Raw genomic sequence first — 25,202 nt, forward strand, 5'->3', positions numbered from 1 at the left:
TAAAAAGCTAGTCGGGTGTTAACCAGGCAACTGTCAGTTATTGTAAAAACCCATCTGCTTCACTTATATTGTTTAGGAACAGCATGTGACTCCAGACAACAGCGTGGCCGCCTTTAACTGCCCTCTAGGCCTAGTCGGCGATGCCTACATCCTGTGAATGAATGATTACAGATGTACGTGTTTACTAATGACTATATAGAAAACCAAAGAACTGCCGGTGCTAGAAATCAGAAACAAAAACAGAAATTGCTGGAAAAACTCAGCAGGTCTGTCAGCATCTGTGGAGAGAAATCAGTTAACGATTTGAGGTCAGTGACCCTTCTTCAGACACGAATGATACCAAGCTGAGTTAAAAAGTTAACAGTGAGGAATATGCAGTGGGGTAGAAGCAGATTAAACTCTATTTGCCACCTTCTTGCCCACTCTGTTAATGTCAGGGCATGTGAAATTATGCATTTTGGTGAAACAAAGATTGGCTGTGTTGCTTTGGGGATGAAGGGATCCTTTTGGTAGCAGGGATTGAGCAGCTTTCTGAATGTTAATGAAGAAAGCTAATGGAATGGTGGTCTTTTTTATCTAGAGCACAAGAATGCAGAAGTTATGCTGCAACTATACAAAACCCTGGTGATATGCCATTTGGAGTACAGTGAACAAATCTGGGCACCATACCTTAGGGTATATTGGCTTTGGAGGAAGCATAATGTAGGTTTACAGGTTATGCGGAGACCTTACACAAATCATGCCTGTTTTCTCCCGAATGTAGAAGATTGATATGATCTGATGGTAGTCTTCAGGATATTAGACAGGATAGATAAAGTTCAATTATTTCCACTGGTTGGGGATTCTAGAACTAGGGGACATAGTCTGAGACTGAGGGCCTGATCGTTCAGCAGAGATGTTAGGAAGCGCTTCTACACACACACACAGGGTAGGAGAGGCTTGGAATTCTCTTCCACAAACAGCAGCGGATGACCGATCAGTTAATTTTAAATTTGAGACAGAGGAATTTTTGTTAAGCTAAGCTATGAAGGGATATGGGCCAAACTTAGGTATGTGGAGTTAGACCACAGATCAGCCATGACCTCATTGATGCTGGAACAGGCTCAGGGTTGAATGGCCTCTTGCTGTTCCTATAGAAGAATGGGAGGTGATTTCATTTGAAGTATATACGATTGTTTGAATGTTGAGGGTAGATGGTGACAGGCTGTTTCCTTTCTGGCAGGAAAGTCCAGAATTGTTCTGATATTCTCAGGATAAAGCCTCAACCTGTTTAAGGTTTAAGGAGAAAACCTCTTGCTTGGATGTTGGTTAATCTACCATTCTCTACCTAACAGGATGCTTCTGGATGGTCAATTTTTTTTTTAATGGACGTTCAAGACTGAGTGTGATAGATTTTCAGGTGCTAAAGGAATTCACATCGCATGCAAAAGAAATCTCTTTTTGTAGCACGTTCTCATGATCTCAAAATTGCCAAAGCACTGCCATCCAGTGGAGAACTGTTTTATTCATTCGTGGGTTGTAGGCATTGCTCCTGGGTAAGCATCCAATGCTCGCTCCTAAATGACAGTGAGAAGGTAGTGGTGAGCGGCTCTCTTGAACCATTGTGATCCCTTGGGCTATTGTTACATCCACAGTGTTGTTATGGTGGGAGGTAAAGTCTGCCACTGTTATAATATAGGAAATGTGATTTCCCAGATTCCACAAATATGATTATAGCTTGATAATCTTTGTGATATTAATTGTGGGTGAAATGTTGAAGTTTGGTACTATGGAAAGGTTACAGCACAGGGGGATCCCTTTGTTCATGCCAGGTCTCTGCAAGAGCATCCTGAGGAATCTCACTCCCCAGCACTTTCTCAGCAACCCTGCGCATTTTGTCTGCTCAGACATTTAACCAAATCCTTTTGAAGTCTCAGGCAGTGCATTCCAGATTGGAATCACTTGCTGTCATTTTCTCTTTTTGCCATCTTTTTACCAAATCTTTAAATTGGTGATCTCTGATTCTCTTGCCTAGCTGCTTCTTGATTTTCAGCACCTCTGTCAAGTCTCTGTTCCACCTTTTCTTCTCCAACCCCAGCTTTTCCAAACAGTCTAAGTAACTGAAGTTACATTGGTCAGAGCTCCCCTGTTCTTAATGAGTAAAGCCACGGATGTTTTACACATCTGAGACAACAGATGCTGATTTGGTTTAGCCCCTCATGAGTGTTGGTCAATGCTTGTTAAATAAAAACGTGTGTGTGTGTGTGTGTGTATAAAAATCTTATTTACCCCCCCCATGTGGTTCCACCAGTATCACTGTGTCGTCATACTCATTGGCAGTTTGTCAGGAAACACTGGGCTAAAGTATGTCTCTTACTTTTTACAGAGGACCCGGCAAGAGACTGGCCCAAGACCTGAGAAGCGAAACTATTTGAAATATGTAGGTACCTTGCTACATGTTGTGTACATCTTTTTTTTAGATTCATTCACAGGATGTGGGTGCTGTGGCAATGCCAGCATTTTGTTTTTCATCCCCAGTTACCCTAGTAAGGTGGTGGTGAGCTGCCTTCTTGACAGACTGCAGTCCTTGATGTAGGTACACCCAACACTGTAAGGGAAGGTGTTCCAGAGTTTTGACCCAGTGACACTGAAAGAACAGTAATGATTGTTCTTCAGGTTGGTGTGTGGAAGGGGAAACCTACAGGTGATGATCTGATGTGTCTCCTGTTCTTTTTCCTCTTATGTGCTCAAGGTCATCAGTTTAATAAGTGATTCCTGTCTCTACACCGAGCTAATATGTAACCATGGAAATAAGTTGTAAAAGTGCTAAATCTTTTTCACCAGACAAGACTCTGGGTTCCTTTGCTCAAATGTTTGTGTGCATGCACGGGAGTTGTACAGATCATAACAATGGTGTACAGCTCAGTCTTTATAACAAGAACAAAGGCTTTATACCATTTTTACAGAGAAGCTTCTGATCAACTATTGCTACAGATGATGATTTCCAATCAAAGTTTACACATTTACCCACCCAGATCTCAATGCAACTGTGTTTGAATAGTTCTGGAAAAGCACAGCCAGTCAGGCAGCATCTGAGGAGCAGGAGAGTCGATGTTTTGAGCATAAGCTCTTCAAAACCATTACTGTTGAAGAGCCTATGCCTGAAACGTTGATTCTCCTGCTCCTCGGTTGCTGCCTGACCTGCTGTGCTTGTCCAGCACCACACCTTTTTGACTCTGATCTCCAGCATCTACAGTCCTCACTTTCTCTCTGTGTTTGAATAGTCACCATTCCACGTGATGCATTTGGATAATATAGATGTTACATGTTCATGTCTACCTGCAGTACATGCTTGAGATTACAGCAAAACCTATACTGTTAATTCCCTTTCTCCATATCCCCCCTCACAAAGTTTATTTTGAAAAATGAAAAAACAAATTGAGAAGAAGGGGAAAGTTAGATGTAGAAAACCTTTTCTCTCCTTTGACTTCCTGCCTAGTGTCTAACCACTGGTTACCTGTTGCATGGTCCATGTTTAATCCTCAAGTTTAGGTTCTGCTCTTGGCCTGGTGGTTCACTGCTGAACCCCTGTGACTGAATCTCTTATTTGAGCAGCAAACGTGTTATGGAAACTGTTAGTATTGTGTGTTTGTTTATTTCAGGACTCAGCACATCGCTGGCGAAACTGGAGGGCAGCAAAGGACCTACAGCGCTATCGACATGGTTACCCTGTAAGTCAGAGAAAGCATTGTGTATTATCAATCCTTCGTGTCTCTTGATGTGTCTTTAAACACATTTGAACGAACCAGCTAGGATGACATTCATTTGCAGCATTGAGCAGTTTTCTGCCTTCAGTTGCAACATAACAAGACTTGGCCTTTATTTCATTTTGCTTTGAATTACGACACAGGAATCGGCCATTTGGCCCAACTGGCACCCGATGGCGCTCCACCCGCCCCACAATCTGTCTTTCACTGGAGCCTTTTCTGAGATAATAGTTCAAGCACTGTGTACTCTTACTGAAGTCAGGCCCCTTCTGTGAGTAAATGGGATCCAGGCCAACTGGGGAGTCCCAGTTACAAGTCCTGAACCAAAAGAAAACCGGTGTTCAACATTCTCATTGAGATACATTGGCCAGCTTCTCTTTAAGGTTCTGAGTTGATCACAGTACAAATATCAAAGCTTTTAATCGTTTTAGACTTCTTAATTGTGCAAACAAATGCACAGACAGTGAACATGTTCTTCAAAGAAACAGCAGGTTATTACAATAGACAATAGACAATAGATGCAGGAGTAGGCCATTCTGCCCTTCGAGCCTGCACCGCCATTCAATATGATCATGGCTGATCATTCCTAATCAGTATCCTGTTCCAGCCTTATCTCCATACCCCTTGACTCCACTATCTTTAAGAGCTCTATCCAATTCTTTCTTAAAAGAATCCAGAGACTGGGCCTCCACTGCCCTCTGGGACAGAGCATTCCACACAGCCACCACTCTCTGGGTGAAGTAGTTTCTCCTCATCTCTGTCCTAAATGGTCTACCCCGTATTTTTAAGTTGTGTCCTCTGGTTCGGCACTCCCCCATCAACGGAAATATGTTCCCTCCTGCCAGAGTGTCCAGTCCTTTCATAATCCTATACGTTTCAATCAGATCCCCTCTCAGTCTTCTAAACTCAAGGGTATACAAGCCCAGTCGCTTCAGTCTTTCCGTGTAAGGCAATCCTGCCATTCCAGGAATTGACCTCGTGAACCTACGCTGCACTCCCTCAATAGCCAGAATGTCTTTCCTCAAATTTGGAGACCAGAACTGTACACAGTACTCCAGGTGTGGTCTCACCAGGGCCCTGTACAGCTGCAGAAGCACCTCTTTGCTTCTATACTCAATCCCTCTTGTTATGAAGGCCAGCATGCTATTAGCCTTCTTCACGACCTGCTGTACCTGCATGCTTGCCTTCATTGACTGGTGGACAAGAACACCCAGATCTCTCTGAACAGCCCCTTTACCTAATTTGATACCATTGAAGTAGTAATCTGCCTTCCTGTTCTTGCCACCAAAGTGGATAACCAGACATTTATCCACATTAAACTGCATCTGCCATGCATCTGCCCACTCACCTAACTTGTCCAGGTCACCCTGTAATCCCCTAACATCCTCATCACATTTCACCCTACCACCTAGCTTTGTGTCATCAGCAAATTTGCTAATGTTATTGCTGATACCATCTTCTATGTCATTTACATATATTGTAAAAAGCTGCGGTCCCAGCACGGATCCCTGCGGTACCCCACTGGTCACTGCCTGCCATTTCGAAATGGAGCCGTTAATCACTACCCTTTGTTTCCTATTAGCCAACCAATTCTCTATCCAATCTAGTACTTTGCCCCCAATCCCGTGCGCCCTAATTTTACTCACTAACCTCTTGTGTGGGACTTTATCAAAAGCTTTCTGAAAGTCCAGGTACAGTACATCCACTGGATCCCCCTCGTCCATCTTCCAAGTTACATCCTCAAAAAATTCAAGAAGATTAGTCAAGCATGATTTCCCCTTCATAAATCCATGCTGACTCTGTCCTATCCTGTTACTATTATCCAGATGTGCCGTAATTTTATCCTTTATAATAGACTCCAGCATCTTTCCCACCACTGAGGTCAGACTAACTGGTCTATAATTTCCTGCTTTCTCCCGCCCACCCTTCTTGAAAAGTGGCACAACATTAGCCGCCTTCCAATCCTCAGGAACCAACCCCGATTCTATTGAACTCTGGAAAATAATCACCAGCGCATCCACGATTTCCCGAGCCACCTCCTTCAGTACCCTGGGATGCAGGCCATCAGGTCCCGGAGACTTATCAACCTTCAGACCTAACAGTCTCTCCAACACCAAATCCTGGCAAATAGAAATTCCCTTAAGTTCAGGTCCTTCAGCCACTGTTACCTCAGGGAGATTGCTTGTGTCTTCCCCAGTGAACACAGATCTGAAGTACCCATTTAATTCCTCTGCCATTTCTTCATTCCCAGTAATATATTCCCCTGCTTCTGTCTTCAAGGGCCCAATTTTTGTCCTAACCATTTTTTTGCCTTGGACATACCTAAAAAAGCTTTTACTATCCTCCTTTATATTCTTGGCCAGTTTACCTTCGTACCTCATTTTTTCTCTGCGTATTTCCTTCTTACTAATCCTCTGTTGTTCTTTAAAAGCTTCCCAGTCCTCCGTTTTCCCGCTTATCTTCGCTAAGTTATACTTTTTCTCTTTTAACCTTATATGTTTCTTTACTTCCCTTGTCAGCCACGGCCGCCCATGTCTCCTCCTGGGATCTTTCTTCCTTTTAGGAATGAACTGATCCTGCATCTTCTGCATTATACACAGAAATATCCGCCATTGTTCCTCCACGGTCTTCCCTGTTAAGGTATTGAACCATTGAACTTTGGCCAGTTGCTCCCTCATAGCTCCATATTTCCCTTTATTCAACTGAAATATTGTCACTTCAAATTGTACCCACTCCCTCTCAAATTGCAGATTGAAGCTTATTGTATTATGGTCACTACTTCCCAATGGCTCCTTCACTTCGAGGTCACTGACCAATTCTGGTTCGTTACACAATACCAGATCCAGAATCGCCTTATCCCTGGTCGGCTCCAGCACCAGCTGCTCTAAAAATCCATCTCTGAGGCACTCCACAAAGTCTCTTTCTTGAGGCCCGATACCATCCTGATTCTCCCAGTCTACCTGCATGTTAAAATCCCCCATAACAACTGGTAATACAGATGCCAATCAAAGGAAGTTTTCTCTTCCCCTCTGCCACTGTGTAAACATTGACTAATGCACTTTAAATCTCATTAGTCAATCTTGAAGCTCAGCCTGTTACTCATAATGAGGCCATCCAGTCAGTGTGTGTTGATACACTTGCCACATGGTTTCATTATAAATGTCTTCATAAGCTCTCAGAATGACCTTTTGTAATAACCTTTTTATCCCTTTTTTTTTGTTTATTCACACAATATTAAGCAGACAAGCTTCTGACTTTGATGCTACAAATAGCTGTGGTTGACCCTTTTTAAGTGTTTGTACATTGAGTTGTTTCTCCAAAGCATCTTGACAAATTATATTTTACTGTATCAGTTTGAGGATCACTTCAAAGATTCATTGGTTCCCAACGTAGTTGATATGAACGGTTCTAATGACAAGTCACTCTGTTTCTCTCCCCATGGATCCTGCCAGACCTGCTGAGTTTTTTGCTAGCAGTTTTGGTTTGGTTGATTTGGGCCTTTCTAAAGGAGACGAGTCAGCAGACTTGGGGAGTTTCCTGTCTCAAACTTGTTTCTCCTGGAGAAACCAACCTGCCAATTCTCTTCCTTCTCATGGACAGTACCAGACCTGCTAAGTGTCTACACTATTTTCTTTCTGGTTTTTAGTCAGCGTGCCAGGCTATTTTCTTTCTCCTTGTGCTTCTAGGTTTGCCTTCCATGTATTTATGAATTGTCTCAAATGTTCTGTGATAGTGAATTTCTCATTCTCACCAGTCACTGCTCAAAGCAATTCCTCCTGGATTTACTATTGGGATTCTCAATGTTTACATGGGCAGTTTTGTTGTGTATTGCCAACTGTTTTCCCACTTTGATCTGGCTTCTTTTCCCAACAGGATTTAGATGATAAAGTGAAGAATAATGATAACATTAACTTCAAGTTCTACATGAATCAGACACCTTCTCAGCCAGATGGTACGTGGTTGCCAACTGATTTTTGTTTTTTCATTTCCTTTGGGAGGTGTCCCTTCTGTAATTCAGACAGTGATTGTAGCATCTTTTATGTTCACCTGAGAGGACATGGAACCTCCATTTAACATCCATCTGAATAGACACACCTCTTTATGTAGTAGTCAATCAATACTTAGTTCTTCATTTTGTGAGAGATATGGGTGGCCAGCATTTATTGCCCAGATTTGCCCTTGAGAAGGTGGTGGTGAGCTGCCTTCTTGAACCACTTGCAGTCCACCTGCTGTGTGTGGGTTGACCAACGATGCCAGTAGGGAGAGAATTCCAGGATTTTGACCCAGCGACAGTGAAGGAATGGCAATTCGATGTTGGGACGGTGAGTGGCGTGGAGGGGAAATGTTTGGCGGTGGTGTTCCCATGTATCTGCTGCCCTTGTCCTTCTAGATGAAAGTGAATCATGGATTTAGAAGGATCTTTTATTGCATTAAGGGCATTAAATCTTGAATTTATGCTTCCACTTCTAGAATAGAATGTGAACTGTCAATGTTCAGAATCTGCGTGAGAGTCCTACTCACTGCCCATGACCAAAACCGCCTTGTTTTGGAAAGAATTGTCCCTGTGGACTTGAAAGAACGTCCTCTGTGGAGGAGGAATGTCAGACTAATCATTAGGGCTTTTGTAGCTGATGAGATTTCCCACCGATCACCAGGAGTTTATATTTTGATCTGTATACAGGGGTATAACGTAGAGAAGAGATGGCATTACCCAATCTTCTGACATCCCTACACAGAAATCAAAACATGGTTTGGCTCTACACTGAGCACAATGTTTTAATCAGTTGGTTGCTACTTTGGTTTCTCTTTTACTACCAGGATTTCAATGGGCGATTAACTTTACTTTCTTCTTCTTCTGTTCTAGAATGGACCATTGAAGATATAATTCATAACTGGAAAGGAAAATATCCACATTTGGAGAAGAGTCATTCGTACATCCAATGGTACATTTTTATCTCTCTATCTGGATATTTTGACTAGAGGTTCTGTGCGTTGTTAATTTTTGAAAATTACATTTTATCTGGCATGTTTCCTGATGAAGGGCTCTTGCCCAAAACATTGATTTTCCTGCTCTTTGGATGCTGCCTGACCTGCTGTGCTTTTCCAGCACCACACTCTTTCTGCTCTGATCTCCAGCTTCTGCAGTGCTCACTTTCTCCATGGTATATTTTATGCAGTGTGACATTAAGAAGGTAGATGATGTACCTCAGCACTCACTGAGGCCTGTATGCCCTTCATTGTTTCAGGATTGCATTGGGTTAACCCTGTGTTAACAGGGAAGTTTAGGATGCATACCTTTTGTAAACAGGTATATTGAAGACCGAAAAATAAATCATGAGATATTGCAGATCTCTGGCTGAGCTGCCCATGGAAGAATGTGGACAGTTTTAGGCACCTGACTTTGGGAAGGATGTCAAGGCCTTGGAGAGGGTAGAGAAGCGGTTGAGATCATGTCCAAAGGCTTTTGGCTATATGGGGAGAATAGCAATTGGCATTGTGAACAGAGACTGTTAGAGAGACTGAATAATGTGTTCCAAGTTAAAGAAATTTGCTGGAGCAAGGAGGGACAAACTGTTTCCTTTGGCAAATGGGACACGTGAATTGACACCATTGACTTAAGAACACTCGGGGGAGGCAATTAAGAGAAATTTCTTTACCCAAAGGGTGTTTACAGAAAACGTGATGGAGTTTGATTCAACAAAAACTTTAAAAAGACATGTATTTGAAGAGAACTAGTTTGCAGGGTTACTGGGGGGAAGGAAGTAATGACACAAGACTAAATTGAATAGTTCTTTCAAAGAACAAGGTCAGGCACATGCAGCTGAATGGCTTTGTTCTGAAGATTCTAGGGTCTACCCAGCAGACATCGCCATTTCCCATCCTCTCCTCCTCCAGTCTGATGGAGTGGGTCATTGAACCTGCAGGCCACCATTGTCACAGTCTCTTGAACTTTATTTTTATTCTTCTTTCCTGGGGATGTGAGCTAGCAGGCCCAATATTATTGTCTGTTCCCAATTGACCTGGAGAAAGTGATGGTGAACTGTCTTTTTGAATGGCTGTGGTCCATGTGGCGTAGGGTAAAGTTGCCTTGGTCCCATGGGGCCATAGGTCTGCTCTCTCGTTAGAAAGAGAGAGAGGCAGAAGTCACACAACACCAGGTTATAGTCCAGCAGGTTTATTTGAAATCTCTCAGGCTTTCGAAGCACTGCCCCTTCATCAGATGTACTGTAAATAAACCTGTTGGACAATAACCTAATGTTGTTTTACCTTATGACTTTGTCCACCCCAATCCAACACCAGCACCTCCACCTCAATAAAGAGAGACTCCTGGTGGTAGCTTATCTTGAAGGTCACCATGTCTCTGGTGAGGGGTGAGGTCGAGAAGGGAGCGCTACTTTGATCTCAACTGGTTGTGAGAACTGTTGTAGTCAGTGTGCATTGCAAACCAGCTGTCCAGCCAACTAAGCTAACCATCACCATCACCACCCTTCCACATTCTTCTGGTAGTGTGGTGACCAAAACTGCACACAATAACCTGGCTGTTGTGTGGCATGAACTTAACTTCAGACTAATGATCGTTCAGTAGCACACTCGTGATGTTTCAGTCACTGTGTGGTTTACACTGTGAGTGACTGGTTAAACTTGTTCTGACCCTCTGGAGCATTTCTCCCTTCTAACCTTTAGCCTTGTGGTTTTAGGCTGTTCCCGTTGCGTGAACCCGGAATGAATTGGCATGCCAAGGAGCTCTCAAGACAAGAAATTGAGGTTTGTATCAGAGAGGGGAATTACTCAGCATTGCCCTCTACTCTATTCAAATTAACCAAATGTTTTTGAACTTTGGCGGGGGGGGGGAAGAAGTCAAACTGTACATGTTTACAACACAAGTGTTTTGAAATTTCAAGATTTAGAAGAATTTGTTTCCTGGGGTCTGATTGAAGGGATGTTTTTGAAACTACTCTGATTCTAAGAAAGTCAGCATTTCCATAGCACCTTTCATGACTTTACAACATCCCAAAGTGTTTCAGCTATGCTTTGAGGTGTAGTCATGTTTGTAATGTAACGAACCCCACTGGGCAGTTTGCACAAGCAAAATCTCTGGAGTGGAACCTGAACTTCAGACCATCTTGTCCTATAATCCCATGATGGTTGTGAGTAAAGAAATTAGAACTGTGTGGGGTTTTAGTGAGACAGAGCTGTACACATCTTTGGTTTAAGAGCATTTATACTTGCAGTGGTGGCAGTACAGCAAGGGTTTACAAGGCTGGTCTCCAGGATGAAAGGGCTCTCCTAAGGTGAGAGGTTGAGTAAATTAGGTTGACACTGGGGTTTAGAAGACCCTGGTGGTCTAGAGGTTCGGATTCTGTGATTTCACCGCTGCATGAGCTGGGTTCGATTCCCGGTCAGGGAGTGAGAGTCTATGGAGCCAATGGTGCGAAACAACTGTCTGTGGGATTATGACTGAATGCCTCTAAGTTGAAATCCTGCCTAAACATAACGAAAAGGGAATGTGAGAAGGGTGTAGACCATTGTGAGACAGGTTAGTTTTACCCTACTATTAATACAATGGTAATCCTGCTCCATACGAGAGGAAGCCCAGTTTGGTGCATGTGCTTGACAGAGGCCTCCATGACCGATGATCTCATTGAAGCATGTGAGATTCTGTTGGGACTAACAGGGTCAACATTGAGAGGTTGCTTCTCCTTGGCTGGAGCATCTGTAATACAGTCAGTAAGCTCAGTGGAGGGCACAGCTCTCCCTGCATGAGGTTGAGGTGGAGTTGGTCAAGAGTGTCAAGTTCCTGGGAGTGATGATCACCAACAATCTGTCCTGGTTCAACCATGTTGACACAATGGGCAAGAAAGCACAACAATGTTCCTACTTCCTTTAGGAGGTTGAGGAAATTCAGCATGTCCACAAAGACTCTGACCAATGTTTTTTGACGCCCCAGAGAAAGCAACCCATCTGGATGGATCTCAGCTTGGTGTGGCAACTGCTGTTCCCAGGATCGCAAGAAACAATTGAGTCGTGAACACAGTCAAGTTCATCACACACACCAAACTTTCAGCCATTGGCTCCATCTATACTTCCCACTGCCTCGGGAAAGCAACTAACATAATCAGATCCCTCCCACCCTGGTTATACTCTCTTTCAGTCTCTTACATTGGGCAACAGAAATAAAACTTTGAATACACCTACAAACCAGATTCAAGAGCAGCTTCATCCTCTGTGTTATCAGACATAGATTTAATTCCCTACAGTGTGGAAACAGGCCATTTGGCCCAACAAGTCCACACCGACCCTCCGAAGACTCACTCACCCACCCACCCCCTTCCCGACATTTACACATGACTAATGCACTTAACACTATGGGCAATTTAGCATAGGCAATTCACCTGGCCTGCACATTTTTGTATTGTGGGAGGAAACCAGAGCATCCTGTGAAAACCCATGCAGACACTGGGAGAATGTGCAAACTCCACACAGCCAATCGTCCAAGGCTGGAAACTGAGCTCAGGTCCCTGGCACTGTGAGGCAACAGTGCTAACCACTGAGCCATCGTGCTGCTCCCCGAATAGACCTCTCCAATAATCATTCTGATCTCTCCCTCCACACCTTCTCTGCGGCTGTTACACTATTCTGCACTCTGTACCATTTAAAGTGCATCAGGATAGTAAAACAATGTGACAGCAATAAGTCAATCGACAATCAATCAATCTCCGGATAAAGGCTCAATCATTCAGAATCAGCAGTCATGTGACACCAGGCTAAAGTCCCACAGATTTGTTTGAAGTCACAAACCTTTGGAATGCTGCCCCTTCATCAGGTGAAGTGGAGTTGAATGTACCTGTGACTTCTGATTTTGTCCACCCCAGTACCACCGCCCCACTCGTTCAGGTCTGAGATGGGGATTAATTTCTTGACTCCAAAGTGAAGTGAGTCTTTGGAATTTTCTAGCTAATCTGGAAGGTTTCGGATGCTGTGTTGAGGAGGTGCCTTTTGGTCTTTCAGGGAATGGAGGGAAATGGGTTACCAGAGCAAAGTGAAGTTGAGGTAGAAGGTCAGTGATTTCTTATTGAATGGTGGAACTGGCTTAATGGGCTGAGTGGTCTCCTTTTGCTTTTGTTCTTTTCTTGATTTCCGAGGTAATAATTCAGTCCATGAGCCATGGCTGACATGTTAGACGCTGTGCTGTTGGAAGATTAAATTCTGGTCAGATTTAATATTCCCAATCCTGGATGATATACTAATTCTGCTCAGATAGGGGAATGAGCTAAGAATCTTGGTGATCACTCTGGCCAATTGCACAGTTGGTCAGTTCTCTAAATGATAGCTCACCGGCTACAAAAGGCCTTTGAGCAGTGAAAGTTATGTGAAGAGTTAGAACAAGGTACTAATTTTATCTTTAATTCACTTTGTGGAATAGGACTGTCATTGGCAAGATCATCAATTATTCACCATTCCCAAACACATGTTTTGAGGGTGATGGTGAGCTGCCTACAGTCCAAATCTGTAGAAATAGCCACAAGGCTGTTAGGGAATGGTTGGGGGCGGGAGGTCCAGCATTTTGACCCAGTGACATTGTCGATGACATTTCCAAGTGAGGATGCCGAATGACTTGGAGGGACTTGAAGGGGATGTTGGTTTACCTATATATCCAGCTGTCTATGACATTCTCGGTCACCTGGAAAATGAAGTCAAAGGAGCTTTGGTGAGTTACTGCAATACATCTTGTGGGTGGTTCACACTGCTGCTCCTGTGTGTCAGTGGTGTGTGGGGTGAGTGCAGAAGGTGTTGGATGGGATCAGGAACAAGTGGGCTGCTTTGTCCTGGATGTTGGCATGATTGTTGGAGCTGCACTCCGCCAGGAAGGGATTAGAGTGTTCAGTGTCTCTTACTTTGTTTTCTGAGATGATTTAAATGAATTTTGATTTATTTATTAACTAAATTTTAATGCAGTGTTTTTTAAACTATTTCATTGTCAACAGTTATTCAGAAATTCTAAAGATGCAACACAGAGGCTAATTAAAGTGTACGAGATAATGCTGGATTTTTATGGCATTAAATTAATAAATCGGAAAACTGGAGCAGTGAAACGAGCTCCTCACTGGAAAGAGCGCTTCAACAACCTCAATCAGTGAGTGTCACCAGTTTTATGTTCATGTAGCACCTTTTCATCTTTTGAAATGGAGGCACTGGGTATTGCTATAATCACAGCTAATGGTAATACTAGAAAAGTCAGGTCACAGTGAAGTCTAGCTTGATGAACCATAATATTAGCATTTTGCAGTTGGTTACCATGGTGGCTAGTCGCTGAATATATTCATACATGGCTGCCAGAATTCTTTAACAAAAAAATCCAAATTTATTACACAAAATAACAACAAAACTATAAGATCTTAATGTGTTTCCCAGCAATATCCAATTCAGGTCCTCAATCCCAATGGAATTCTGTTCTGATTTAACTCTTTAATTTCAGAATTAGAATTGCAGAATTGTCATGACGTGGAAGATGACCATTCAGCCCATTGCACGTGAATCAGCTCTCTAAATGAGCATCATAACTTAGTGCTGTTCTCCTGCCCTTTCTTCTCTTAAACAGAAGCAATCACCCAGTACCCAATTGAACCTGCCTCCACCACATTTCCAGGCAGTGCCTTCTACACCCTAACTACTTGCTTTGTGGGGAGGAAAAGAAAATCCTCCCATCAGATTTACTACCTTTGTAAACTGCTTTAAATCTCTGCCTTGACACTCTCGGTCCTTTTTTTTTTGGGCACAGTTTTTCCCGATCTACTCTGTCCAGAGCTCTCATGATTTGTAAACTTCAATCAAATCTATTTAGCCTTTTTCTTCAAAGGAAAATAGTTTTGGTTTCTTCAATTCATCCTAGTAACTGAAGCTTCTCATTCTTGGAACTATTTTTGCAAATTACACTCCTTGCTAAAATGAATTTTCAGGTTTGATGGCCTTCTTAAGTCCTAGATCTCTTTTTTTTTCCCCCCAGTCCTGACAGCTTAAAAATGTCAACATACATTCTCTAACATATATTGGAGACTTCACAAATTATTGATTTGGAGATGCTGGTGTTGGACTAGGGTGGGCAAAGTTAAAAGTCACACAATGCCAGGTTATAGTCCAACAGGTTTAATTGGAAGCACTAGCTTTCGGAGCGATGCTCCTTCATCAGGTGGTTGTGGAGAATAAGATTGTAAGACACAGAATTTATAGCAAAAGTTTACAGTGTGATGTAATTGAAATTATATATTGAAAAAGATCTGGAATTGTTTGTTAAGTCTCTCATCTTTTAGAGTGACCATGTTGGTTTCAGTTCTTTCATACATAAATCGCAGAACATTTAAAAGTTACATTCTCAAGTGAACTTTAGCAATTGGTGTCATGTCGGCCCAGATAATGCATTGAAGGTGTGAGCTGTCCTGTGTGAGACTGTCTGTGCCCCAATGGTCAGACTGATTCTAATCTAAAACCAGATTTACAGAATCTTACATGGATTCATGCAATATTTGAGCAAAGTAAATGTAATTATGCAAGTACAAATTTACCCCACAAATGTGTGTGGGTGTATGTGTGAGTGTTAAGGGGTACAAGTCTGTGAGAGGGTGCACAGCGGTTGTTCAGCAACACTCCCTAGGACCTTACCATTAAGTGTATAAGTCCTGCTAAGATTTGCTTTCCCAAAATGTAGCACCTCGCATTTATCTGAATCAAACTCCATCTGCCACTTCTCAGCCCATTGGCCCATCTAATCAAAATCCCGTTGTAATCTGAGATAACCTTCTTCGCTGTCCACTACATCTCCAATTTTGCTGTCATCAGCAAACTTATTAACTGTACCTCTTATGCTCGCATCCAAATCATTCATATAAATGACAAAGTAGTGAATCCTTGTGGCACTCCACTGGTCACAGGCCTTCAGTCTGAAAAACAACTCTCTACCACCACCCTCTGTCTTCTACCTTTGAGCCAGTTCTGTATCCAAATGGCTAATTCTCCCTGTATTCCTTGAGATCTAACCTTGCTAACCAGTTTCCCATGTCAAACACCTTACTGAAGTCCAAATAGATCATGTCTACCGCTTGGCCCTCATCAATTCTCTTTGTTACTTCTTCAAAAAACTCCATCAAGTTAATGAGATCAGATTTCCCATGCACAAAGCCATGTTGACTATCCCTAATCAGTCCTTGCCTTTCCAAATACATGTATATCCTGTCCCTCAGGATTCCCTCAACAACTTGCCCACCACCGACGTCAGGCTCACTGGTCTATAGTTCCCTGGCTTGTCCTTACCACCCTACTTAAACGGTGGCACCATGTTTGCCAACCTCCAATCTTCCAGCACCTCACCTGTAACTATCGATGATACAAATTTCTCAGCAAGAGGCCCAGCAATCACTTCTCTAGTTTCCCACAGAGTTCTATGGTACACCTGATCAGGTCCTGGGGATCTATCCACTTTTGTGTTTCAAGACATACAACACTTCTTCCTCTGTAATATGGACATTTTTCAAGATGGCACCATCTATTTCCCTACATTCTAGATCTTCCATGTCCTTTTCCACAGTAAACACTGATGCAAAATATTCATTTAGTATCTCCCCTATCTCCTGTGGCTCCACACAAAGGCCACCTTGCTGATCTTTGAAGGGCTTAAAAATACATTGCTGGAAAAGCACAGCAGGTCAGGCAGCATCCAGAAGAAGGAGAATCGACGTTTTGGGCATAAGCCCTTCTTCAGGAATGAGGAGGGTGTGCCAAGCAGGCTAAGATAAAAGGTAGGGAGGAGGGACTTGGGGGAGGGGCATTGGGAATGCGATAGGTGGAAGGAGGTTAAGGTGAAGGTGATAGGCCAGAGAGGGGGTGGGGGCAGAGAGGTCGGGAAGAAGATTGCAGGTCAAGAAGGCGGTGCTGAGTCTGAGGGTTGGGACTGAGAAAAGGTGGGGGGGGAAGGGAAATGAGGAAGCTGGAGAAATCTGCATTCATCCCCTGTGGCTGGAGGGTTCCTAGGCGGAAGATGAGTCGCTCTTCCTCCAGGCATTGTGTTGCCATGGTCTGGCGATGGAGGAGGCCAAGGACCTGCATGTCCTTGGCGGAGTGGGAGGGGGAGTTAGTGTTCAGCCACGGGGCGGTTGGGTTGGTTGGTGCGGGTGTCCCAGAGGCGGCCTGTCTCCCCAATGTATAGGAGGCTACATTGGGTGCAGCGGATGCAGTAAATGATGTGTGTGGAGGTGCAGGTGAATTTCTGATGGATATTGAAGGATCCCTTGGGGCCTTGGAGGGAAGTGAGGGGGAGGTGTGGGCACAAGTTTTGCATTTCTTGCGGTTGCAGGGGAAGGTGCCGAGAGTGGAGGTTGGGTTGGTGGGGGGCGTGGATCTGACAAGGGAGTCATGAAGGGAGTGGTCTTTCCGGAATGCTGATAGGGGAGGGGAGGGAATATATATCCTTTGGGGTGCGTTCCATTTGGAGGTGGCGGAAATGACGAAGGATGATCCGATGTATCTGGAGGTTGGTGGGGTGGTAGGTGAGGACTAGTGGAGTTCTGTCCTGGTGGCGATTAGAGGGGCAGGGTTCAAGGGCAGAGGAGCGGGAAGTGGAGGAGATGCGGTGGAGAGCATCGTTGACCACGTCTGAGGGGAAATTGCGGTCTTTGAAGAAGGAGGCCATCTGGGTTGTTCGGTATTGGAATTGGTCCTCCTGGGAGCAGATGTGGCAAAGGCGAAGGACTTGAGAATATGGGATGGCATTTTTACAGGGGGCAGGGTGGGAAGAGGTGTAATCTAGGTAGCTTTGGGAATCAGTCGGTTTAAAGTATACGTCCGTGTTGAGTTGGTCGTCCGAGATAGAGATGGAGAGGTCTAGGAAGGGGAGGGAGGAGTCTGAGACAGTCCAGGTAAATTTGAGGTCGGGGTGGAAGGTGTTAGTAAAGTGGATGAACTGTTCAACCTCCTCGTGGACTCCCCACCTACGTTCGGGTCACCACCCACGCCCTCCTCCTCCTCCATGATTTTCGCTTCCCCCGCCCCCAATGCCTTATCTTCATTATGGACATCCAGTTACTATACACCTCCATCCCCCATCACGAAGGCCTCAAAGCCCTCCGCTTCGTCCTTTCCCACCATACCAACCAGTACCCTTCCACTGACACCCTCCTTCGACTGACTGAACTGGTCCTCACTCTTAACAACTTCTCTTTCCAATCCTCCCACTTCCTCCAAACCAAAGGAGTAGCCATGGGCACCCGCATGGGCCCCAGCTATGCCTGCCCCTTCGTTGGATATATGGAACAGTCCATCTTCCGCAGCTACACTGGCGGCACCACCCCCCACCTTTTTTCCTCCGCTACATCGATGACTGTATCGGCGCTACCTCGTGCTCCCATGAGGAGGTTGAACAGTTCATCCACTTTACTAACACCTTCCACCCTGACATCAAATTTACCTGGACTGTCTCAGACTCCTCCCTCCCCTTCCTAGACCATCTCTATCTCGGACGACCGACTCAACACGGATGTATACTATAAACCGACTAATTTCCACAGCTACCTAGATTACACCTCTTCCCACCCTGCCCCCTGTAAAAATGCCAACCCATATTCCCAATTCCTTTGCCTTCGCCGCCTCTGCTCCCAGGAGGACCAATTCCAATACCGAACAGCCCAGATGGCCTCCTTCTTCTAAGACCGCAATGTCCCCTCAGACGTGGATGACGATGCTCTCCACCGCATCTCCTCCACTTCCCGCTCCTCTGCCCTTGAACCCTGCCCCTCTAATCGCCGCCAGGACAGAACCTCACTAGTCCTCACCTACCACCCCACCAACTTGCAGATACATCGGATCATCCTTCATCATTTCCGCCACCTCCAAACGGAACGCACCCCCAAGGATATATTTCTCTCCCCACCCCTACCAGTGTTCCGGAAAGACCACTCCCTCCGCTACTCCCTTGTCAGATCCACACCCCCCCACCAACCCAGCACCTTCCCCTGCAACCGCAAAAAATGCAAAACTTGTGCCCACACCTCCCCCCTCACTTCCCTCCAAGGCCCCAAGGGATCCTTCAATATCCATCAGAAATTCACCTGCACCTCCACACACATCATTTACTGCATCCGCTGCACCCGATGTGGCCTCCTCTACATTGGGGAGACAGGCCGCCTACTTGCGGAACGTTTCAGAGAACACCTCTGGGACACCCGAACCTTTTTCTCAGTCCCAACTCTCAGACTCAGCACTGCCTTCTTGATCTGTAATCTTCTTCCTGACCTCTCTGCCCCCACCCCCTCTCTGGCCTATCACCCTCACCTTAACCTCCTTCCACCTATCGCATTCCCAATGCCCCTCCCCCAAGTCCCTCCTCCCTACCTTTTATCTTAGCCTGCTTGGCACACCCTCCTTATTCCTGAAGAAGAGCTTATGCCCGAAACGTCGATTCTCCTTCTCCTTGGATACTGCCTGGCCTGCTGCGCTTTTCCAGCAACACATTTTTCCAGCAACAGATCCCCAGCATCTGCAGTCCTTACTTTCTCCTAGTTGATCTTTTGAGGGGCCCTATTCTCTCCCTAGTTACCCTTTTGTCCTTAATGTATTTGTAAAATCCCTTTGGATTCTCCTTAACTATATTTGCCAAAGCTATCTCATGTCCCCATTTGTCCACTGATTTCCCTCTTAAATATACTCCTACTTCCTTTATACTCTTCTAAGGATTCACTCTATCTATCCTGTCTATACCTGACATATGCTTCCTTTTTCCTAACCAAACCCTCAATTTCTTTAGTCATCCAGCATTCCCTGTACCTACCAGCCTTTCCTCTCACCCTGACAGGAATATACTGTCTCTGGATTCTTGTTATCCCATTTCTGAAGGCTTCCCATTTTCCAGCCATCCCTTTACCTGCAAACATCTGCCCCCAATCAGCTTTTGAAAGTTCTTGCCTAATACCATCAAAATTAGCCTTCCTCCAATTTAGAACTTTTTTAGATCTGGTCTAACCTTTTCCATCATTATTTTAAAACTAATAGAATTATGGTCACTGGACCCAAAGTGCTCCCCCACTGACACCTCAGTCACCTACCCTGCCTTATTTCCCAAGAGTAGGTCAAGTTTTGCAACTTTTCTAATAGGTACATCCACATACTGAATCAGAGCATTTCCTTGTACACACTGAACAATTTCCTCTCCATCTATACCCTTTACACCACGGCAGTCCCAGTCTATGTTTGGAAAGTTAAAATCCCCTACCATAACCACCCTATTATTCTTATAGATACTGAGATGTCCTTACATATTTGTTTCTCAATTTCCCTCTGACTATTAGGGGGTCTATAATGCAGTCCCAATAAGGTGATCATCCCTTATTTCTCAGTTTCACCCAAATAACCTCCCTAGATGTATTTCTGGGAATATCCTCCCTAAGTACAGCTGTAATGCTATCCCTTATCAAAAATGCCACTCCCTCTCCTCTCTTGCCTCCCTTTCTATCCTCCCTGTAGCATTTGTATTCTGGAACATTAAGCTGCCAGTCCTGCCCATCCCTGAGCCATGTTTCTGTAGTTGCTATGATATCCCATGTTCCTAACCATACCCTGAGTTCATCTGCCTTCCCTGTTAGGCCCCTTGCATTGAAATAAATACAGTTTAATTTATCAGTCCTACCTTGTTCTCTGCTTTGTCCCTGCCTGCCCTGACTGTTTGACTCACTTCTTTTCTCAACTGTACCAGTCTCAGATTGATCTCTTTCCTCACGATCTCCCTGGGTCTCACAACCACACACCCCCACCCCCCAACCAAACTAGTTTAAATCCTCCCGAGCAGCTCTAGCAAATTTCCCTGCCAGTATATTAGTCCACTTCCAATTCAGGTGCAATCTGTCCTTCTTGTACAGGTCACTTCTATCCCAAAAAAGATTCCAAAGATTCAAAAACGTGAATCCTTCTCCCATACACCAGCTCCTCAGCTATGCATTCATCTGCTCCATCCTCCTATTCCTGCCCTCACTAGCTCGTATCACTGGGAGTAATCCAGATATTACTACTCTTGAGGATCTCCCTTTTAAATTCCTGCGGGTCTATATTCTCCCTTCAGAATCTCATCCTTTTCCCTTCCAATAACTTTGGCTCCCACGTGTACAATGACGTTTTGTTGGTCCCTCTCCCTTTGAGAACATTCTGTGCCCTCTCTGAGACATCCTTGACCCTGGCACCAGGGAGGCAACATATCATTCATTTTTCGCTGTTGGCCACAGAAACGTTTGTCTGTGTCTTGGATTAGAGAGTCCTCTAACATAATTGATTTCTTGGAAGCTGATGTACCCTTCATTGCATTACAGCCGGTCTCAATACCAGAAACTTGGCTGTTTCTGCTTCATTCCACTGAGAATTCATCACCTGCATTTTCCAAAACAGCATACTTGCTTGAAATGGGGATAGCCATAAAAGACTCCTGCCCTACCTGCCTACCTCTCTTACCTTTCCTGGAGTTAACCCATCTATGTCACTGTATCTGAGACTTCGCCCCTTCCTACAACTACCATCCATCACACCCCCTTGCTCTTGTAAATTACTCTTTGTCTCTAACTGTCTCTCCAACCAATCCATTCAATCTGATTCACAACCAACTCCATTTATTGCAGATATAATCCTCAGTAACATGTAAACTCTCCCTAAACTCCCACATCCGACAAGAAGAGCATGTCTCTCTACCAAAGACCATTTTTGCTGCTTTCAATCTGCAGATCCAGAAATTAGCACCGTCTTCTTCCTCTACAAAACAGTGCTCCAGACTTAATACTTATGGTTTATAGTTTTAAGTTTAATCAAGGGGCATATCTCAATTAAACATATATAGTCAAGAAAGAATCTACTAACTTACTGCAGACTTACGGTAAGGCCACACTTAAATATTCACTTACCTGTTTCTGTGCTCTAATCTTACCCAAACAGGTTCCTCCAAGATCAGTTGTGAATTTCACTGTTAACTTTCCCAGATGCAGCCCGATGTTCAGCGATACATGAATTTAAACAGCAAAGGCAGTTCCTTCCTTCCCTCTTCCCTCTCTCCCCTCCCTCTTCTCTCCCTTCCTTTCGTTCTTTCTCTCTTTCTTTCTCTCTCTTTCGCTCTTTCTTCCTTCACGTTCGTTCGTTCTCTCGTTCGTTCTTCCTTCCTTCCTTCCTTCCTTCCTTCTCTTTCTTTCTTTCTTTCTTTCTTTCTTTCTTTCTTTCTTTCTTTCTTTCTTTCTTTCTTTCTTTCTTTCTTTCTTTCTTTCTTTCTTTCTTTCTTTCTTTCTTTCTTTCTTTTTTTTCTTCGTTCCCTGCCTGACCATATGCTACCTTTGTCTCTTCCGCTCCCTTTTAAAAGTGCTGTTGTTTAGACTGTGTTTTTTTCTCCACAGTTCCAAAACCATGCAACACCATATGAAACAGTAATTGCTTCCCCTGGAATTGGAGGGAATCCCCTCCAACACGTTTTACAGCCAGAATTTTTCCCATCCTCCACCTTGAATTACCCAGAATCCCTTTTACAAGTTGAGAAAATCGTGAGTGTGGATACTGTAAATACACAAGGTCTTTTCCCTGGGGTGGGAGAGTCCAGAACTGCAGGGCATAGATTCAGGGTGAGAGGGAAAGATAGAAAAGGGACATTTTCACACAGGGTGGTGCATGTATGGAATGAGTTGCTAGAGGAAATGGTGGAGGCTGATATACTTACAATATTTAAAAGGCATATGGATGGGTATATGAATAGGAAGGGTTTGGTGGCACATGGGCCAAATTCTGGCAAATGGGACTAGATTAGTTTAGGATATCTGGTCAGCGTGGACGAGTTGGACAGAAGAGTCTGTTTCAGTGCTGTACATCTGTGAGTCTGACTGTATATGCAGTTTTGGAGTTTTATCCCTACACTTGCTGCACCAATGGGGCTAATGTGCAGTTCTGATCATTGGTGTCACTGCTGTCTACAGCCGCCATGTTATTGTTGATTTGCTGATCGGTTTGTCTTTCTTTTCAATTTCAGACGTTCACACAATAATCTCCGCATCACTCGGATACTGAAGTGCCTTGGAGAGATGGGCTTTGAACGTTATCAGCCACCATTGGTAAAGTTTTTCCTAACAGAAACATTGGTGCATAACCAGCTGCCCAATGTTAAAGAGAGTGTCTTGGATTACTTTCTTTATACCATTCGAAGTAAAATTGAGAGAAGGAAGCTGATACTGTATGCCCAGAAGCATTATCGGCCAGCTGCAGACTTCGTCTGGGGGCCTCCCAAAGAAATGGAACACCGGTTTAAGCATATTCGTGAGGAACTCTGGAAGGAAGAGGAGGAAACAATGAGTGAGGAAATGTCAGATGAAGACACATTGGCAAAAGCTGGAGAAAGCAGTTCCTTGCCATCAGATTCAGATGAGGGCCACAAGTCAAAGCAGAGACGTGTAATGAAAGAAAAGCCTTCAGATTCTAGAGAGAAGAGCTCAACGTGTCAGAAGGACACAGATGAGACATCGGAGTATCAAGTAGAGACTGAGAAACCTGATGGGACCGTAGATCAGGAGAGGTGTAATGCTGAAGAGAAGAGTGATGGTGATGGGATATCTCCAGTCTCCGAAAATAAGTGCAATGAAAATGGTGAAAAGCAAATTGAATGTGAAGAGGTGACTGTTGTGGAAAGTATTAAAGCAGATGCTGAAGACTTGGTGCAAGATGTTGACATACCTGAGAACGGCCAAACCAAGCATGAGCGAATGGAGGCTGATGTGGGAACACAAGAAATAGAAGGTGAAGCTACCTGCCAAATGGGAAAGGAATTGTTAGTGCATTCAGGCAAAGCAGGACTGCTTATTAATGAAACAGAAATGCCAGTTATGGAAGGCAAAGTTGTGAAGATAAAAACAGAAGAGGGGCTTGATGAGAGAGCGGAGCCGGAGCGTGTGATCACTGAAGCAGGTAGTCTTGCAAGTGAAGAAAGTAAAACTAGCAATATATCAAAGGAAGAGGTGACTAAGCCAGAAGTGATTACCAAAGAAACTGATAAATCTCTGAAAGAAGAAACAGCAATCAGCAATACAGAGCAGAAGAATATGTTAACTGAATTAGAAGGTCAAAGCAAATCTGAAAGAAATAATATTCCACATCCTGCAAATGATGAAAGTGAATGCACAGAAGAAATGGAAATACAAGAAGTGGGACTGCTGGAGGCTGGAAAAGATCCTGTAGGTCTAGGTATGGAAATGGAGATGGAAGCTAGTAAATGTGCAGGAGAAGAGGATGTAGAAATGGAAGATGACCAGCAAACAACTTCATCTTAGTAAAGCAGCAACTTTATTGCTTTACAAGACAAGACTAGAGAACCGTTTTAGGATACGACTTTGAAGAAGAACCCCAAGCTTCCCATCAAATGCAGATTTCAAACAAATAGGTTCTGCTACTCAGTAGCTTTGAGGATTGGGAGACAGAAATACCTCGTGTGGCTACCATAGACCTCTCTGTGCCGGATACTAAATTGTATTTAGAGGCTGGTGTGTGCATGTGAATATTTAATACTTACATTTTTAAATAAAGTGCTGATAGCAGGTGAAGTTAACTAATGTTTTGTGGCTCATTCTAGCTCTGTCCTTCCAATTTGTTTATGTAGTACCTGTAAAGGGAGTGGTATGTGAGATGTGGGTGTGTCTCTGACAATTCTGGGGGTGGAGTGAGAAAGGGAACATTACCTAATCTCTGTTAGTTTGTTCATCGGGTATTTAAATAGTGCCTTTAGCAGAGGTTCACCAGGATTGGAATTTCACACAGTAACACATCAAGGGGCACTGGATTGGATGACCAGAAACTTGGCCAGTGGTCAGTTTAAGGGAATGTCTTGGAGGAGAGAGTGCACAAGCTTCACAGAGTAATTGTGGAGCTTGGGATAGAAGCAAATGATCGTAATCTGAAGAAACCATCCTCTTCAGAGGGCAAGGTGGGAGGCCACACCACTCCTGTAATTTAGGTAAAAAACAATGACTGTAGATGCGGGAAACCAGATTCTAGATTAGAGTGGTGCTGGAAAAGCACAGCAGTTCAGGCAGCATCCGAGGAGCAGGAAAATCGACGTTTCGGGCAAAAGCCCTTCATCAGGAATTGAGGCAGAGTGCCTGCAGGGTGGGAACTCCTGTAATTATGCTGTCCACCAGACCTCTGTAATCAGGAGCAGGAGACTTTGTCTAATATATTTAAATGTATGTTGGAATGAATACCAATGGCTGCTCTGAAGTGCCAACAAATCTTCCATCTCTAATGAGAATAAATGAAGCTTGTACAATGCTACTCCCTGGGCCCTAATCTCCTCTGTTCTGCTTGCTGGGCATCTCATGTGTTGTAGACCTATTTTGTAGAAAGTCCCATCCAACTCTGAGAAAAACCTATGAAATAGGAATAGGACAAGGTCATTCGGCTCTTTTTTTGAGT

The 25,202-nt window shown here is 44.1% G+C and overlaps 1 protein-coding gene across 2 annotated transcripts in view; it reads left to right on the forward strand.

The window, feature by feature from the left end:
• Nucleotides 1-24,339, forward strand: part of LOC140462821 (uncharacterized) — a 33,525-nt gene extending 9,186 nt beyond the window's left edge. For both annotated transcript variants that reach the window (XM_072556158.1, XM_072556159.1), the window contains 7 exons: nt 2,366-2,419; nt 3,642-3,710; nt 7,620-7,698; nt 8,611-8,689; nt 10,445-10,511; nt 13,733-13,881; nt 22,774-24,339. In XM_072556158.1, the coding sequence (XP_072412259.1) occupies nt 2,366-2,419; nt 3,642-3,710; nt 7,620-7,698; nt 8,611-8,689; nt 10,445-10,511; nt 13,733-13,881; nt 22,774-24,064 (1,788 nt within the window). In that variant the 3' untranslated portion in view covers nt 24,065-24,339. The remainder of the gene's footprint in view (nt 1-2,365; nt 2,420-3,641; nt 3,711-7,619; nt 7,699-8,610; nt 8,690-10,444; nt 10,512-13,732; nt 13,882-22,773) is intronic.
• Nucleotides 24,340-25,202: the final 863 nt, after the last annotated feature.

This window comes from Chiloscyllium punctatum, chromosome 37 (genome assembly GCF_047496795.1).
Source record: "Chiloscyllium punctatum isolate Juve2018m chromosome 37, sChiPun1.3, whole genome shotgun sequence".
Taxonomy (NCBI): domain Eukaryota; kingdom Metazoa; phylum Chordata; class Chondrichthyes; order Orectolobiformes; family Hemiscylliidae; genus Chiloscyllium; species Chiloscyllium punctatum.